Source organism: Taeniopygia guttata, chromosome 28, assembly GCF_048771995.1.
Source record: "Taeniopygia guttata chromosome 28, bTaeGut7.mat, whole genome shotgun sequence".
Lineage (NCBI taxonomy): Eukaryota > Metazoa > Chordata > Aves > Passeriformes > Estrildidae > Taeniopygia > Taeniopygia guttata.
In genome coordinates this window covers 4,989,597-5,003,643 of record NC_133053.1, presented here as the reverse complement: position 1 = coordinate 5,003,643, position 14,047 = coordinate 4,989,597, and the positions used below count along the sequence as shown (strand labels likewise).

At 62.3% G+C, this 14,047-nt stretch overlaps 2 protein-coding genes across 3 annotated transcripts; both read left to right on the top strand.

The window, feature by feature from the left end:
* The first annotated feature begins 87 nt into the window (after window positions 1-87).
* Window positions 88-2,406, top strand: LOC105758928 (complexin-3-like). The gene is made up of 3 exons (XM_030256899.4): window positions 88-900; window positions 1,520-1,607; window positions 1,882-2,406. Exons 1-3 carry the CDS (start codon window positions 746-748, stop codon window positions 2,098-2,100), a joined length of 462 nt encoding a protein of 153 aa, XP_030112759.4. The 5' UTR covers window positions 88-745; the 3' UTR covers window positions 2,101-2,406.
* Window positions 2,407-5,881: 3,475 nt separating this feature from the next.
* Window positions 5,882-12,437, top strand: RAX2 (retina and anterior neural fold homeobox 2). Of its 2 annotated transcripts, XM_030256513.4 has the most exons (4): window positions 5,882-6,210; window positions 7,519-7,545; window positions 9,957-10,207; window positions 11,920-12,437. In XM_030256513.4, exons 3-4 carry the CDS (start codon window positions 9,965-9,967, stop codon window positions 12,361-12,363), a joined length of 687 nt encoding a protein of 228 aa, XP_030112373.1. In that variant the 5' UTR covers window positions 5,882-6,210; window positions 7,519-7,545; window positions 9,957-9,964; the 3' UTR covers window positions 12,364-12,437.
* Window positions 12,438-14,047: the final 1,610 nt, after the last annotated feature.

Sequence of the window (14,047 nt, the reverse complement as noted above, 5' to 3'; positions counted from 1 at the left end):
CAAAGCCCAGTGAAAGGCTCTGGGGGGGCCAGGAGCTCTGGCCCTTGGAACCCCCGATGCCATCCAGCCCCTCTCCCACCGGAGCTCTGTGCAGCAGGGGATTATGCTTTAATCAGAGGCTGTATGGGAATTGCTTTCATATAGATTATGGGCACGGGGCACATCCCCAGCCGTGGGGAGTCCCCGGCCCCGCAGGCTGCCGAGCAATCGAGTCTCACGGAGCAGGGATTAGCGGGGGCACGGGGCTGCTGCAGGCGGGTGTGCACCGCCACCGCCTCGTCTGCTGCCAGTCCCTTTGACCCCCGACTGGGTTTTTTTGGTAATCCTCGTGTATCTCCTCTGTGCTGACTTCCTACACCCCCAATCCCCCCGTGTGCGTGGTTCTGGGTGCCCACAGCATGGGGCTCTCCCCAGGACTTGCCCCGGCCCCATTGGGTGCTGACCCAATTTTGGACTCATGGTGGATATGTCAGCCTGACCCAGTGTGTGCTGCAGGTCCATAACTCCTTCCACCTCCCCATCACTGTGATGTGGCAGCACCTGCTGTCCCCCCGCACTGCCACTGTCCCCTGCAAGCACCCTTGGGTGCAGCAAAGGGAAGGTCCTTCCACCCTGGCTGTGCCTTCCCCTCCTAATGCCTTAATCCGCCCCTGATCCGCGGTGCCCCTGGGGCTGGTCCCACTGACCTTGCAGGCACTGGGACCCGCTGGGCACCTTGGGGCAAGAGCTGCCACCACCACCCACCATGGCCTCCTTCTTCACGGCTGCCCTGAAGAGCTTCCAGGGGGGCAAGGACGAGTCCCCCAAGGGGTCCCCCAAGGATGACAAGGCAGCTGCACTGCCCAGCAGCGTGGCCCGGGAGGAGTTTGAGGAGTACCAGCGGCAGCTGCTGGAGGAGAAGTAAGGCTTTGCCGGGGCTGAGAGGGTCTCTAGGGTCTCCCAACACTCCAGAATCAGGATCTCACCTGCTGTGGGCTTTGCCCAAGGTGGCACAGGACAGGGACAGGGACAGGGAGGCAGCTGGGGCAAGAGACAGTGCAGAGCTGGTGCCCTTCAGTGTGTCTCCCCCACAGCATGGGAGGTCCATGGAGGGGCTGGCACAGGGCTGTGACAGCACCTTCGTGCACCACAGGTGACAAGGGGAACCCTCCAGGTGTCAGAGCCACAGGGTAGTTCCACCCAGCACCCTTGGAGCCAAGGGTGGGGAATGGGGGTCAGCACGGGATTGGATTCAGGTCCCACCTCCCTGGGACCAGGTGCTGTGGGAACCCAGCAGCTCAGCACCAGGGAGATGAGTTCCTGCAATGGGTGCCTTCGTCAACCACCTCTGAATCTGGGTGCTGAGCTGGGTGGACAGCATGTGGCTCCTGCTCCCACATCCCCACTTGAACCCTCTTGGGGGTCTCAGACCTTCTCCCTCGTGCCCTAGACCCACTCTGCAGGAGGACCAGGGTGATGGGGCTCAGGGTGGTCCTGGGGGCTCGGTGAGGAGGGGGTGATGGTGTGGCACCCGCTGCAGGATCGAGCGGGACAAGGCGTTTGCACAGAGGAAGGCAGAACGGGCCACGGTGCGGATGCACCTGCGAGACAAGTACCACCTGGCCCAGGTAAGAACAGCCTGTCTGCGGACCGGGGGGCTTCCCCTTGACCCTGCATGGCCCGGAGCAGCCCCGTACTCCCCTGGGCTGGAGGCATTCCTGAAGAGGGCAGCAGACGGCCACTGTCTGCGTCTGTCTGCCGCCACTGTCCACCCAGCGTCCGAGTGTGGCCCTGGGCAGTGCTGGAATCCCACGGTGTCCCCAGCACCGCTGGCTGCTCGCTGTCCCCAACCCCGCTCCACCGCGTCTGTCCCCACCCGACGCCCTCTCCCACCCGCTTTAGGACGAGCGGGACGACGCTCAGCTGCACATGGCTGGAGGGGCGGTGGAGCTGCCGCAGGACCTGGCAGCCATGGTGCACAGCGAGGAGGAGGAGGAGGAGGAGGGCAGCGCCGGGGCCTTCGCCTTCCTGGCCAAGCTGCGGCCGGCGGAGCTGCCGGCGCTGCGGGACCGCGCTCTGGGCGGCGTGGGACAGCTCAGGGAGAAGTGTGCCCTGATGTAGCAGCGCTGCCCGCCCCGGGAGCCACGGCATGAGGAGGCTCTGGGTGTTCCCAGTGCCCTGACTGGGGCTGGGGGTCCCAATACACGTTAGGCGTGGGTTTTCTCCCCCAAAACCATTCCCACTTGCTTTCCCAGGGGGTGCAGGGGTGCAGAATGGCTGGGTCCCTTCCAGCCGGTATGGTCAGGTCCCTCTTGTGGTGCTCCTGGTGTGAGCCCCCATATGGGGCAGGTCCCTGACGCTGTTACCCCCCTCACCAGCCCTGGCACCGTGCACCATTTGGCTCAATAAATACAGCATCTGTCAGCACCATTCTGGTCGTCCTGCCACATCCCGCACCCACACAGCCCCTGTCCTGGCTGGGGAGGGGATATGATGACAGCGCTGGAGCCGGGCTGCCCCATGTCCCCTGAGCCACTGGGTCCGTCCCTGCTTCTGCAGCAGCCCCCGCTGGGAGCCAGTGATCATCCTGGCTACGCCTTGGGGACGGCACCGGGAGGGGTGCGGAGCATTTACCCCCGTGCTGGAGCAGCGCGGGCGGGCAGCAGTGACATCCCTCTGGCTGAGCATCCCTCTGGCTGAGCATCCCTCTGGTGCCCGGCTGCCCCTGCCCCGCCGGGGGCTCTGTCCTGGGCGCTGGGCAGCAGCGCTGGCTTAAATGCTGCCTCGCCGGAAGGCCGGGGGCTGCTGAGATCACTAATACCTGCCTATTTTAGCGAGGTCTAATCTTCCTGAGTGCCTGTCCCCGAGGACTAAGCTCGCTGAACCCGTGTAAAATGTACGGCCCCAGCGGCACCTCCCGGCGGAGCCGGAGCCGGAGCCGGAGGGAATCACGCTGTGTGTGCATGAAAGGAAGGACGCGCTGAGCTGCTCCATCCTCCCCACGCCGCTGCCATCTGCTCCGGAAAGGCGGCGGGGCCCGTCCTGCCCACGGCCGCGGGTGGGCTGGAGCTGTGTCACCCAGCTCAGCGCTGCCCCAGCGCCATCGGGCTCAGCCCCGCTGAGGAGGTCCCTGGATGCACGAGGTGCCCAGTTCCCCCTGGAGCCCCTCCGGGTACCAGTCCGGAGGCTGGTGGCTGCTGGAGCCAGGGAGGTGAGACAGGCTGGGCTTGGCACTGGGGAGCCTCGGGATGTTTGGTGGCCCCACTGTCCCTGCTGACTTCATCATCCCTGCTGTCTCTGCCATCATCCTCATCCCCGTTCACCAGCTTTTCTTCAGAATTTGGGAACTCTCTCTTGAGGCACAACCCCCACCTGCGGGATGGGACCGCCTGTGCCACGCGTGTCTCTCCAGGATCCTGACAGGGTGTCAGCAGCTGTGGCACCCAGCACAGCGCTGATCCCACCCCGCATCGCCACCAAGTGCCAGCTGCTGAGATGGTGGCACTGAGGCTCAGACCTCCATCCCCGCTGCACATCAGGGTGCCATCCTGCTCCGATGGGCAGCCCTCCCCCAGTGCTCCCAGCGGGGCTGCATGGGGACTCCCAGCGCCAGCTGGATTCGGGTCAGGACCCTCCGCCAGGTCTCCTTGGCTAATCGTGCTGCCCCCCCGCCCTCCCCGTGCTGCCACCTGCCTCCCGCCCAGCACCCTTTTGGGTCACCCTGCTGCCTCCCCGCCTGCCGAAGGCCTCTTAATGAACTAAAAAAGTGATAAATCCCGGCCGAGCTGCTCACGTGAGGCCAGTGGCCCCCGGCCGCCCCCCGGCCGCCCCCCGGCCCGGCCCCACCGCCCCGGTAAGCTGACGCAGCGTCTCTAAGCGTTAGCAGCTTTGCGAGCTAATAGGATTAGGGAGGTTTAAAACTGTCATTTGAGTGAACTAAACCCCCTGATACTCTGCATTGCACCTTCTTAACCAATTTGCCTTCAATTAGGGTAATTGGGAAACTAGCAAAGAAGTATAGCATTAATATTTTAAAGTGATGAAGCGATTACGGGCCTTGGACAAGGAAGCAAATCAATTTGCTATCTGCTCCTAAAAGGCAATTATAATCATTTGGCAAATCGGCCTGCTGCCTCCCCCCGGGCGAGGCAACACCTTGTGGCAGCGTGGGGCTGGCACACAGCACTGGGGCCGGGCAGCTGGGCAGTCCCCCGCCCCCAAACCCGCACCCTGGGGACCTCCCTGCACCCCCGGGCCAGTGGGGCACCCTGGGGACACCTGCTGAGGGCCAGCAGTGCGGGGCACACGGCTCCCGTGTTTGTCACAGTGTCCAGCATGTCCAGCATGGGCATCCGGGCAAGCGGGGTCCAGTTTGTCCCCCTGCCCCACACGTGGCCCCTGCCCCACACATCACCTCTGCCCAGGGATGTCCCCAGCACCTCTGCAGGCAGCAGCTCCCTGCTCTCTCCTGCACTCCTGCAGCGCTGCATGGCTGTCACCCCTCCCCAGGGGCTGCTCATGCCATCCCTGGGGCGTGGACTGTCTGTCCCCAGGGCAAGGGACGGCACCCCAGCCTGTCCCCTGGGGTGGTGGCACACTGTCCCCAGGGTAGTAGCATGCCATCCCCAAGACAACATCACACAGGCCCCAAAGAAGTGTGAGGCAGGGCAGGTGAAGCATCACAACCCCAGGGGGGACAATGGGATGGCCTCGGGGCCTACACCAGGACACAGAGTGGGCTGCAGGGTCTCGCTACCAGCAGCTCTGGAGGGGAGGGCACAGACCCACTCAGGGGCCAGCAGCCACCTGGCACAGGGTGCTGGGGTTCAAAAGCCCCACAGTGACATTTGCCATCTGAAAGGGGAAGCGTGGGAAGGAGGGGAAGGGAGTGGGAGGAAGCCGAGACAGGCCCGGGGGTGGCAGCGGTTGCAGGTGGCAGGAAGATGGTTTTGGGAGAAAGTAAAAGTGAGCAAAGAAAGAAAAGGGCAAAATTCACCCCACATGGGAGGCTATAGGCAGCACCAAGCACATCCCCCAGCACGGCCCAGGACCTCCACCATGATGTTTCCATCATTCTTTGGGGCCCAGGAGCAGCAGTGGGAGTGGGGAGGAGAAGAATGGTAGCCCTGCCCCTCAGCCTGGCTGCCTTTGTCCTACGCCCCCTTAGGCCAGGGCCCATGGGCACCCTCAGGGATTGTCCCCACAGCTGGATCCCACAGCTGGTCCCCCACAGGGTGTTCCCATGCCTGGCCCTGGTGCTCAGTCCACGACTCATGCCCACGCCTGGTCTCCCTGGGCACTGCCCCATGGCAGCTCCCCCCCCTTGGCCCTCCTGCCTGGTCCCCTGCTCTGCTCCTCGTGAGTGTTCCCTGCCTGCTCTTCATACCAGCTTCCCACGGCTGTTCAGGGGGGCTGGTCCCTATGGCTGGTCCCTACACCTGGGCCCACAGCCAGACCCCAGAGCAGGTCCCCCGACCGTGTCCTCACCCTGGGTCCTCACAGTGCCTGGTCCCCATCCCTGTCCCCACACCTGTCCCCACCTCTGCTCCACATGGGCAGGGCTCTGCAGGCAGCATCACTGGGAGCCATAAGGCCACCCACACTGTCACAGGGCCGCCCCCAGGCTCGCCATCCCTGTCCAGGGGGGACAACACCCATCACTGCAGCATCCCCATCCCACCAAGGTTGGGGCATCTGCCCCGGACCCCATCGCTGGGGCAGAGGCTGCGGAGCCCAAGGAAATCCTGCCCCCTCCCCCTCCATCCTTTCTTCTCCGCTCCCCCTGTTTCTAATTCTTTCTCCTCGCCCGTAATGAGGGGATTACACGGCAAACTCCAGCAGGACGCCTTTGTGGGGAGACAATCCGAGTGGGGAAGGCAGTTCGGGGCTTTGTCCGCCACTGCCCCCCCGGACCCGTGCTGGGGGGACATTTAGAGCAATTACTTGTCCAGAAAGTAACTGTCAATCATTCTTAAAGGGGAAGGCCTCCAATTAATAACCTCGTCTTAATCCTTTGGACTCATTTCCAATCTGCGGTGCCTTGGTGACATCTGCAACACTAAATAAAGATTCTCCCGAGCCTTAGCACGGCGGTTCTGTGACAAATAAGAAGACTAGAGGCAACTTTGGCTGCCAAAGCTGCGAGATTGGTGAGGTTGAGCCGCTTGTTTGGTTCCCGGGAGGGACCAGCAAAGTTAAATACTCCTGGAAAAGCCGAGTTGGGCCCAGCAGGTAACGCCGTTTTTTTCCAATTCGGGACAAAGCGCTGAGGGAAGATACTGAGAAGGGGAGTGGGTGTCCCCAGGGTGTGCCCGGGACTGGTGTTGGGGACGGGGCTGGCGCCATTCCCTGGGGACTCAGGAGCGGGTGTGGGTGCCCACCAGTGTCACACAGAGCCAGGGGCAGGAGCCACCCGTGCTCCAACCACCCATCCCAGGGAGCCAAATTCTGGCACCCAGATGGGCTTCCAGAGGCAGAGAATGGGGTCCCAGTGGAAGGTGGGGCTGTCCCTGGATTGTCTCTTCCGCATCCCCTGCTGACAGGGCAGGCCACCTGTCCTCACTGATGTTCTGCTGCTTTGCAGTGCTCAGGAAGTGAGGGGTTTATACCCACTTTGACCAGGGCTCAATGTAATTTCTGTTGCTTTTTTGGGTGTCTTTACCAGCAGCTGCTCCCTCCCCTCAGCTAGCAGCCCCCACAGGAAAACCATGAGCTGGAGCATCAAGGAGAGGGGGGGGAGAACTCTCTTGAGGTGTTGGCTGCTTATGGTTCCCAGCACAGTTTTGCAGTTTAAGGGCTTAAACCTGCAAATTGCTGCTAGCATGACAGTGGCTGCAGGCAGATGTCCTTCAGGAGCTGGAGTTTAGCCGTGTCGCCACCCCCAGCTCAGTGTGGCCTGTTTCCAGTCAGGATTCCCAAAACACTGGTGGCAAAAGCTTGGGAGTCCTGAGGCCAGTCCCTGGAGGATGGGGAAAATGGGGTGGTTGGTTGGTGTTGCTGTCCCCCCCAGCCTGATTTGTAATGCCCCCGTTCCCCACTCAGGGACATTCTGTGCCCCACCAGGCCGAGGCAGGCTGGGGGGGGGTCCGGGGTGCCGCCCTGCTGCAGGGTCACTGCTGCTCTGGTGTTCTGCTGTTCTTGGCTCATCTGTGCTCCCAGGGTGGGGTTGGCTGCTCCCTGGGAAGTTTTTGCCTCCTTTGCTTTCTGATGGTGTCAGGGGGTGAGCCATGGGGCTCCGTCTCTGCACCTTAGCCTTGCTCCCCCACCATTGCCCCTCTTCTTCTCCCGCTTGCCCCATATTATCCCCAGCCCCCCCAGCCTCTCTCTCTCGTTCCCCCAGTGCCCATCTCACCCATTCCCATTGCTCCAGCTCCTTCCAGCTCCCCCCCAGCTCTGACTCCCCACCACTGCTCCATGGGACCGTGGGACACGGCTGGGCAGGGCAGATGGGGATCCTGATGGGGTGCTGGGTCTCTTGGGGGGGTCGTGCCCCAGGAGGATGCTCTAGGTGCTCAGCCCCCCTCTCTCCTTTCCTTGCAGGTGTGGAGCTGCGCAAATGAGAAGCAGGTAAGTGAGAGCAGGATGCCCTCCCTCTGCCCCCAACCCCAGAACATGCTGTGATGCTCACACAGTGACCACAAGGCCCCTGCTGCCCACAGCCCACCTGCCACCGCTGCCTTGGGGCACCCCAGGGTGCAGCACCCAAGAACTCTGCCCTGACCTGTGGCTCCCCTGAGGCACCCTGAGACTGCTGGGCTGGACCCAGAGCCCCTGGGGCTGTGGGCATCAGGGGGCTTGCAGCTCCCAAAGGCACACACGCACACCGTGCTGCACTCGCTGTACACACAGCACCACGTGTGCACAGCCCCTCTGGGAGTACAGCACCCACTGGGTGTGCAACACACCCTGCGCACTCTGCAGGCACTGCAGGCACTGCACATGCCGCAGGCACTGCACACCCTGCACACTCTGCAGGCACTGCAGACACTGCAGACACTGCACACCCTGCACACTCTGCAGGCACTGCAGGCACTGCAGACACAGCCCTTGGCATGCGCTGATTGCACTGGACACACACACTGCCCACAGCACACGCCCACAGCACACGCCCTGAGCACACCACAGCAGCACCAGGCACACGCTGCTCGTGTTGGCTGCACTGCACAGACACAGCACACACTAGGCAAGCACTGCACGTTGTCACACATGCACACACTGCATGTGCTGCACTGCATGGTGTGTGCCACAGGCTCTGCAAGAGCCTTTGCTGCCTGTGCCATGTGCACTGCACACGCTGCACGCACTACACACACTACACACCCTGCACACACTGCACACACTGCACACACTGCACACACTGCACATGCTGCACACACTGCACACCCTGCACACACTGCATACACTGCACACTCTGCACACTCTGCATACACTGCACACGCTGCACACAATGGGTGCCCACAGCTCCTGTGCCCACAGGCTGTGCATGCCCCACACACACTGCACTCCCTGCACACCCACAATGCCATGCACGCCCTGCACGAGCACTGTGCACACACACTGTGCCCTGCATGCAGCAGTGCAGACACTGCACAGCGAGCCCTGTGTGCATGGCGCTCAGGCACTGCTCCTGTGTGGCACAAACCACCCTGCACACCCCCATCCCTGCACACCCCATCCCTGCACACCCCATCCCTGCACACCCCATCCCTGCACACCCCATCCCCACACACCCCATCACTGCACACCCCATCCCTGCACACCCCATCCTTTCACACCCCCATCCCCGCACACCCCATCCCTGCACACCCCATCCCTGCACACCCCATCCCCGCACACCCCATCCCTTCACACCCCATCCCTGCACACCCCATCCCCGCACACATCCCCACACCCCCATCCCTGCACACCCCATCCCCGCACACCCCATCCCTGCACACCCCATCCCTGCACACCCCATCCCTGCACACCCCATCCCCACACACCCCATCCCTGCACACCCCATCCCTGCACACCCCATCCCCGCACACCCCCATCCCCACACACCCCATCCCTGCACACCCCATCCCTGCACACCCCATCCCCGCACACCCCATCCCCGCACACCCCATCCCTTCACACCCCATCCCTGCACACCCCCATCCCTGCACACCCCATCCCTGCACACCCCCATCCCTGCACACCCCATCCCTGCACATGCACATGCTCCACACCTTCTGCCTCATGCCCAGCCCACCACACGTTCCCCCCACACACCTGTGCCTCACTGGGAGCCCCCCTGAGCCCCCCTGAGCCCCTTCCCAGGAGAACATTTTTCTGCCCCATTTCCATGTCTGCCGACATCCTCCCGGTGGAAAGAGACCCTTAATCCCTTGCAAATACTGCAGGAAGATTTCAGATGCTGGATAAAAAGCTTAAAGATGAAACGTTGTGAGGGTTGAAAATGCTTATAAGCGTCACCAAAACAGTTATTAGCTGGGGGACAGTGCCGGGTCACTCCTGCCCAGCCTGGGGACTGACACTGGGTCCTCCAGGGTTCCAGGGCCAGCCTTCACCAGAAGAGGCTGGACAAGAGGGGCTGGGGAGGAAGGAGGGAATTAACCCAGCCGTCCCCTCCAGGCCAGGGCAGAGAGAGATCAGATTAGCTCTCTGTGATGGCACTTTCCTAAAATCCTCCATTTTAGAGGAAATCTGACTTTTAGCACCAGCGGGTTCATTGGCCTGGTGGCATCAGACAGCAGAGCCAAGTGCGAGGCACCCCTTGGATTCTGGGTCAGTCCCCAGGAGCCAGGTCAGTCCCCAGGACACCACAGCCCCGGGATCCTCTGCTGTGGCAGAGAGGATTATGCCTTTGCATAACCTGGTCCTAGGGCCACGCCACCTTCCCATCCCTCCTTCCACCTGTGCATCCATCCCTGGGCTGGCGACACACGTGGGGCCCAAAGCGCCCGCGCCCCTCTAACCCTGCGGTGCCCCTTCAGGTGCCACCATGTTCCTGAATAAGTGCGAGGGGGACCTGGGCGAGCTGCGGAAGCCGGGGGACGGCGAGAGCACCCCGCCGGCCGCCGCCGAGGAGGAGCAGCCCAAGAAGAAGCACCGGCGGAACCGCACCACCTTCACCACGTACCAGCTGCACGAGCTGGAGCGTGCCTTCGAGAAGTCCCACTACCCCGACGTGTACAGCCGCGAGGAGCTGGCCATGAAGGTCAACCTGCCAGAGGTCCGCGTGCAGGTAGGGAGGGCAGCGCCTCGGCCCCGGGATCCGTCCCTGAGCAGCGGCAGAGGGAGCCCAAGGTGCTGGAGAGCTCTGCTCAGCTCCGAGTTCTAGTGCCAATGCCTCCCTCTGTGCCTCAGTTTCCCCACAGCTTGAGATGGGAGTGGCATCTCTGCAGAGCCAGCTGCTCCCAGGAAAGCCAGGAAAAGGGTTTAATGGCTGAGCCTTGTTCCTCCACGGGGTCCCAGTTTGACTTACAAGGTCTCAGTTGGGCCCGTAGGCCAGAGGCTCCGTTAAGGCACAGAGATGGTTTTCAGAAATTTTTCCCCCTTCTGGTGGTGGCTGCTCCCATCCGTCCTGCTGCTCACATGGGAAAGTGTCCTAAAAGCCCACCTTGGCTGATTGTGGCCCCTTCCAGGCTTTTGGACTGGGAAAGCACAAGATCCTCTTGGATGCTTGTTGGAGCAGGGCAGATTGGCAAGGCAGTGGGGCTGGGGAGGCTCATGCGGGGACAGCAGAGCCTGAGAAGAGCCTGGGGTCCCACCAGTCTTCTTCTCACCATGCCTGGACTGATGGGGGGACATGAGGAAGGCAGAAAGCGTCAGGGAGCTGAAGTAACAAACCCACTGTGAATGAAAGCAGTAACCGCCAAACAAATGAACTGAATTCTCCAGGCTTCAGCCCCAGTGCAACCTTTTTTGTGGGGGTCCAAACCATAAAGATACCTCTGCTGAGCTCTCTGAGCAGCAACCAGTTTCACAGAATCACAGAATCGTTCAGGCTGGAAAAGAGCTCTGAGTCCACAGAGTCCAACTGCTCCCCCAGCACTGCCAAGGCCATCACCAATCCATGTCCCCAAGTGCACATCTACATGTCTTAGAAGTCCCTTCAGGAATGAGGACTCCACCACTGCCCTAGGGAAGAAGTTTCCACTAATCTCCAACCTAACCCTCCCCTGGCACAGCTTGAGGCTTCCTCCTCTGCTCTCCCTTCCTCCCTGGGAGCAGAGCATGACCCACCCTGAGGCTGTCCCCTCCTGTCAGGGAGCTGTGCAGAGCCAGAAGGTCCCCCCTGAGTCTCCTCTTCTCCAGGCTGAGCTCTGCAGCTCAGTGTCCACCAACAGCTGTGAGCAGCCCGTGGAACCCTCCCCTTTCCCACCCAGCCATTCATCTTTCCTCCCCTTTGCCTCCTGCAGCAGAGCCCTGTGCCCCGTGCTGCTCTGGGAACATGGGGACCAGCACTTTAATGAGCAGTTCCCACAGGGCCAGACGTCCCCGCTGGATCTGGGTCGCCGGTCCCTGTTGTTCCTGCTGCTTTTGGCACAACTGTGGCTGTTTAACTTATAAAAGCTGCGACCAAGGGGCTGGGAAGGTCAGATAACATTGTCCCATGGGCTGCTGGGAGTCTGCAGCTTCCCATGGAGCAAAAGGGGCTGTGTGCTTAGACCTCTCACTTCCACACCTTGGAGATGTCCTTGGTCTCTGGGGCTTGTAGAGAGGTCTGGCAGAGGTGCTGGGGTTGCAGGAACCCTGTAGGACAGCCCTGGTGGGATGGGGTACCTGATATGGGACACCCCCACCTCGAGCGCTCCCTGTGGGGTGCCCCACATGGGACACTGCAGAATGCCTGAGGGCAGAGACATGGGGCACCCTGCATGGGGCACAGCATGTGGGGCACAGTTCAAGGGTCCAACTGGGCACAATGAGCTCACCTTGGCTCTCACCTCGCAGGTCTGGTTCCAGAATCGACGAGCCAAGTGGAGGAGGCAGGAGAAGATGGAGGCCAGTTCCATGAAGCTCCACGACACCCCTGTGCTCTCCTTCAACCGGCCCCCCATGACCCCCAACGTGGGGCCCATGAGCAACTCCCTCCCACTCGACCCCTGGCTGACATCCCCCATCTCCAGTGCCACCACGGTCCACAGCATCCCTGGCTTCATGGGAGCCCCCCAGGCCCTGCAGCCCCCCTATGCTGGGCACTCCTTCCTCAACACCGCCCCGCCGATGGCGCAGGGCATGCAGCCCATGGCCCCCGCGCCCTACCAGTGCAGCACCCCCTTTGTGGACAAGTACCCGCTGGAGGAAGTGGACCAGAGGAGCTCCAGCATCGCCTCGCTCCGCATGAAAGCCAAGGAGCACATTCAGACCATTGACAAGACCTGGCAGCCCATTTGATGAACGCTCCCCTCCGAGCTCCCCAGCCGCCGTCCCGGCGGGCGAGGGGGGACAGCAGCGGCTCAGAAGGACCAAGGCTGGCACCGGGCAGGGATGCTGGGCTGCCTCTTCCCCACGCTGACCCAGCACCGGTAGTGTCAGGGTCTGGCAGGACCCCACGGCTGGGGGGAAGCACTCCAGGAGAGCTCCTTTGCCTCTCTGAGGCACCAAGATCAGCTGAGGACCTGGCTGACACTCAGGCATTCCACTGTGCCACCTGGCCACTCACCACACCCCAGCTGGACACCTCCTTTCTCCACACCCCCTCCCCCTTCCATTATTATTATTTTTTTTTTTTAATGCTGCAGATTTAAACAAAACTGAACAGAAATCTCTAGTTTTGTAGGGAGTACTTGGGGGGATGTTTTAGCTGCGTTGGGGCACGCCGCTGTCGTGCCAGGAGATGCGCCGAGAGCACGGGTGTATTGTGAGTAAAGAGATGAGCTGGACGGCTGCTGCATGCTGGAGTCGGGTGCTGCGGGGCCTCGGTCGTGCCGTGCCCTCCCTAGCAGGGTGGCTGCCAACCTCTGCCAGAAAGGAGCTTTCCATGGGGCACAGGAGCACCATCCCTGCGCACCTCCTGCCCTGCTCCCTTGGGATGCTGCGTGCAGGGCTGGGCCAGGTCCAGGCACAGGTGATCTGGGACTGGCTTGTGCTGCTCCGAGGCCTCAACAGCCTGTCACAGGTCTCTTGGGGGCTGTGCCCTCTGCCCCCGGCCTTAACACTCCCAGAGGCGCCAGTGGCTGCTGGAATTGTGCTGATGGGAGGGTGGGTAGCAGTGGGACCCCCGAGAGCCCTGGTGAGAGGAGGCGGCCAGCCGGGAGCCCTGGGGTCACAACAGGGTTCTTGGGGCACACCTTGCCAGTGTTCCTTGCTGGGTGGGAGCTGGGGTGGTGTCAAGACACCTCAGGGTGTCTTTGCAGCTCTGTTCCATCTGCCCACCCGCTGGAGCTCAGGGCACAGCCAGTGGCACCAGCACCATGGCAAAGGCCAGCACAGCCCCAGCACATGGCTGAGCCCACAGTGGCTTTAAGGGGCTTAAACACAGCTGGGACGACAAGACAGGGGGGCTTATCCCTGGGTGAGTGGGTGCCCCGGGTCCCTGGGATGCCCTGAAATGTCCTAGGTTCCTGGGGTGCCCCAGTCCCTGGAGGAGCCAGACGAGGGACAACCCACCCCCCACCAAAACTTTTCAAGGTTTTCCCCAGAAAATCTTCCCACTCTGGACCTGACAAGAGCCCCCAGGACCTGACAAGAGCCCCCAGCGGGGCTGTGCTGGGGCAGGTCCAATCTTCACCGCGTCCCCCTGGCCAGACCCCGCTCAGCGCCAGCACCGCCGCCTGCAGCCCCCCCAGCCGGGGTCCGAGCCCGCTCCGAACCCCCGGGGCCGGACTCTGAGGTCTCCGAACCCCCCGGGGCCGGACTCTGAGGTCTCCAAACCCCCAGGGCCGGACTCTGAGATCTCCGAACCCCCGGGGCCGAACTCAGGTCTCCAAACCCCCAGGGCCGGACTCTGAGGTCTCCGAACCCCCGGGGCAGACTCTGAGGTCTCCAAACCCCCGGGGCCGGACTCTGAGGTCTCTGAACCCCCGGGGCCGCACTCTGACATCTCCGGAGCCCCGGGGCCGGACTCTGAGGTCTCCGG

Excerpts from the sequence above, each read along its gene's own strand:
- RAX2 (XM_030256513.4), top strand. The coding sequence starts at position 9,965 with ATGTTCCTGAATAAGTGCGAGGGGGACCTGGGCGAGCTGCGGAAGCCG. Across the intron at positions 10,208-11,919 it reads TGCCAGAGGTCCGCGTGCAG|GTCTGGTTCCAGAATCGACG; the intron begins GTAGGGAGGGCA and ends CTCACCTCGCAG.
- LOC105758928 (XM_030256899.4), top strand. The coding sequence starts at position 746 with ATGGCCTCCTTCTTCACGGCTGCCCTGAAGAGCTTCCAGGGGGGCAAG. Across the intron at positions 901-1,519 it reads CGGCAGCTGCTGGAGGAGAA|GATCGAGCGGGACAAGGCGT; the intron begins GTAAGGCTTTGC and ends CACCCGCTGCAG. Across the intron at positions 1,608-1,881 it reads ACAAGTACCACCTGGCCCAG|GACGAGCGGGACGACGCTCA; the intron begins GTAAGAACAGCC and ends CACCCGCTTTAG.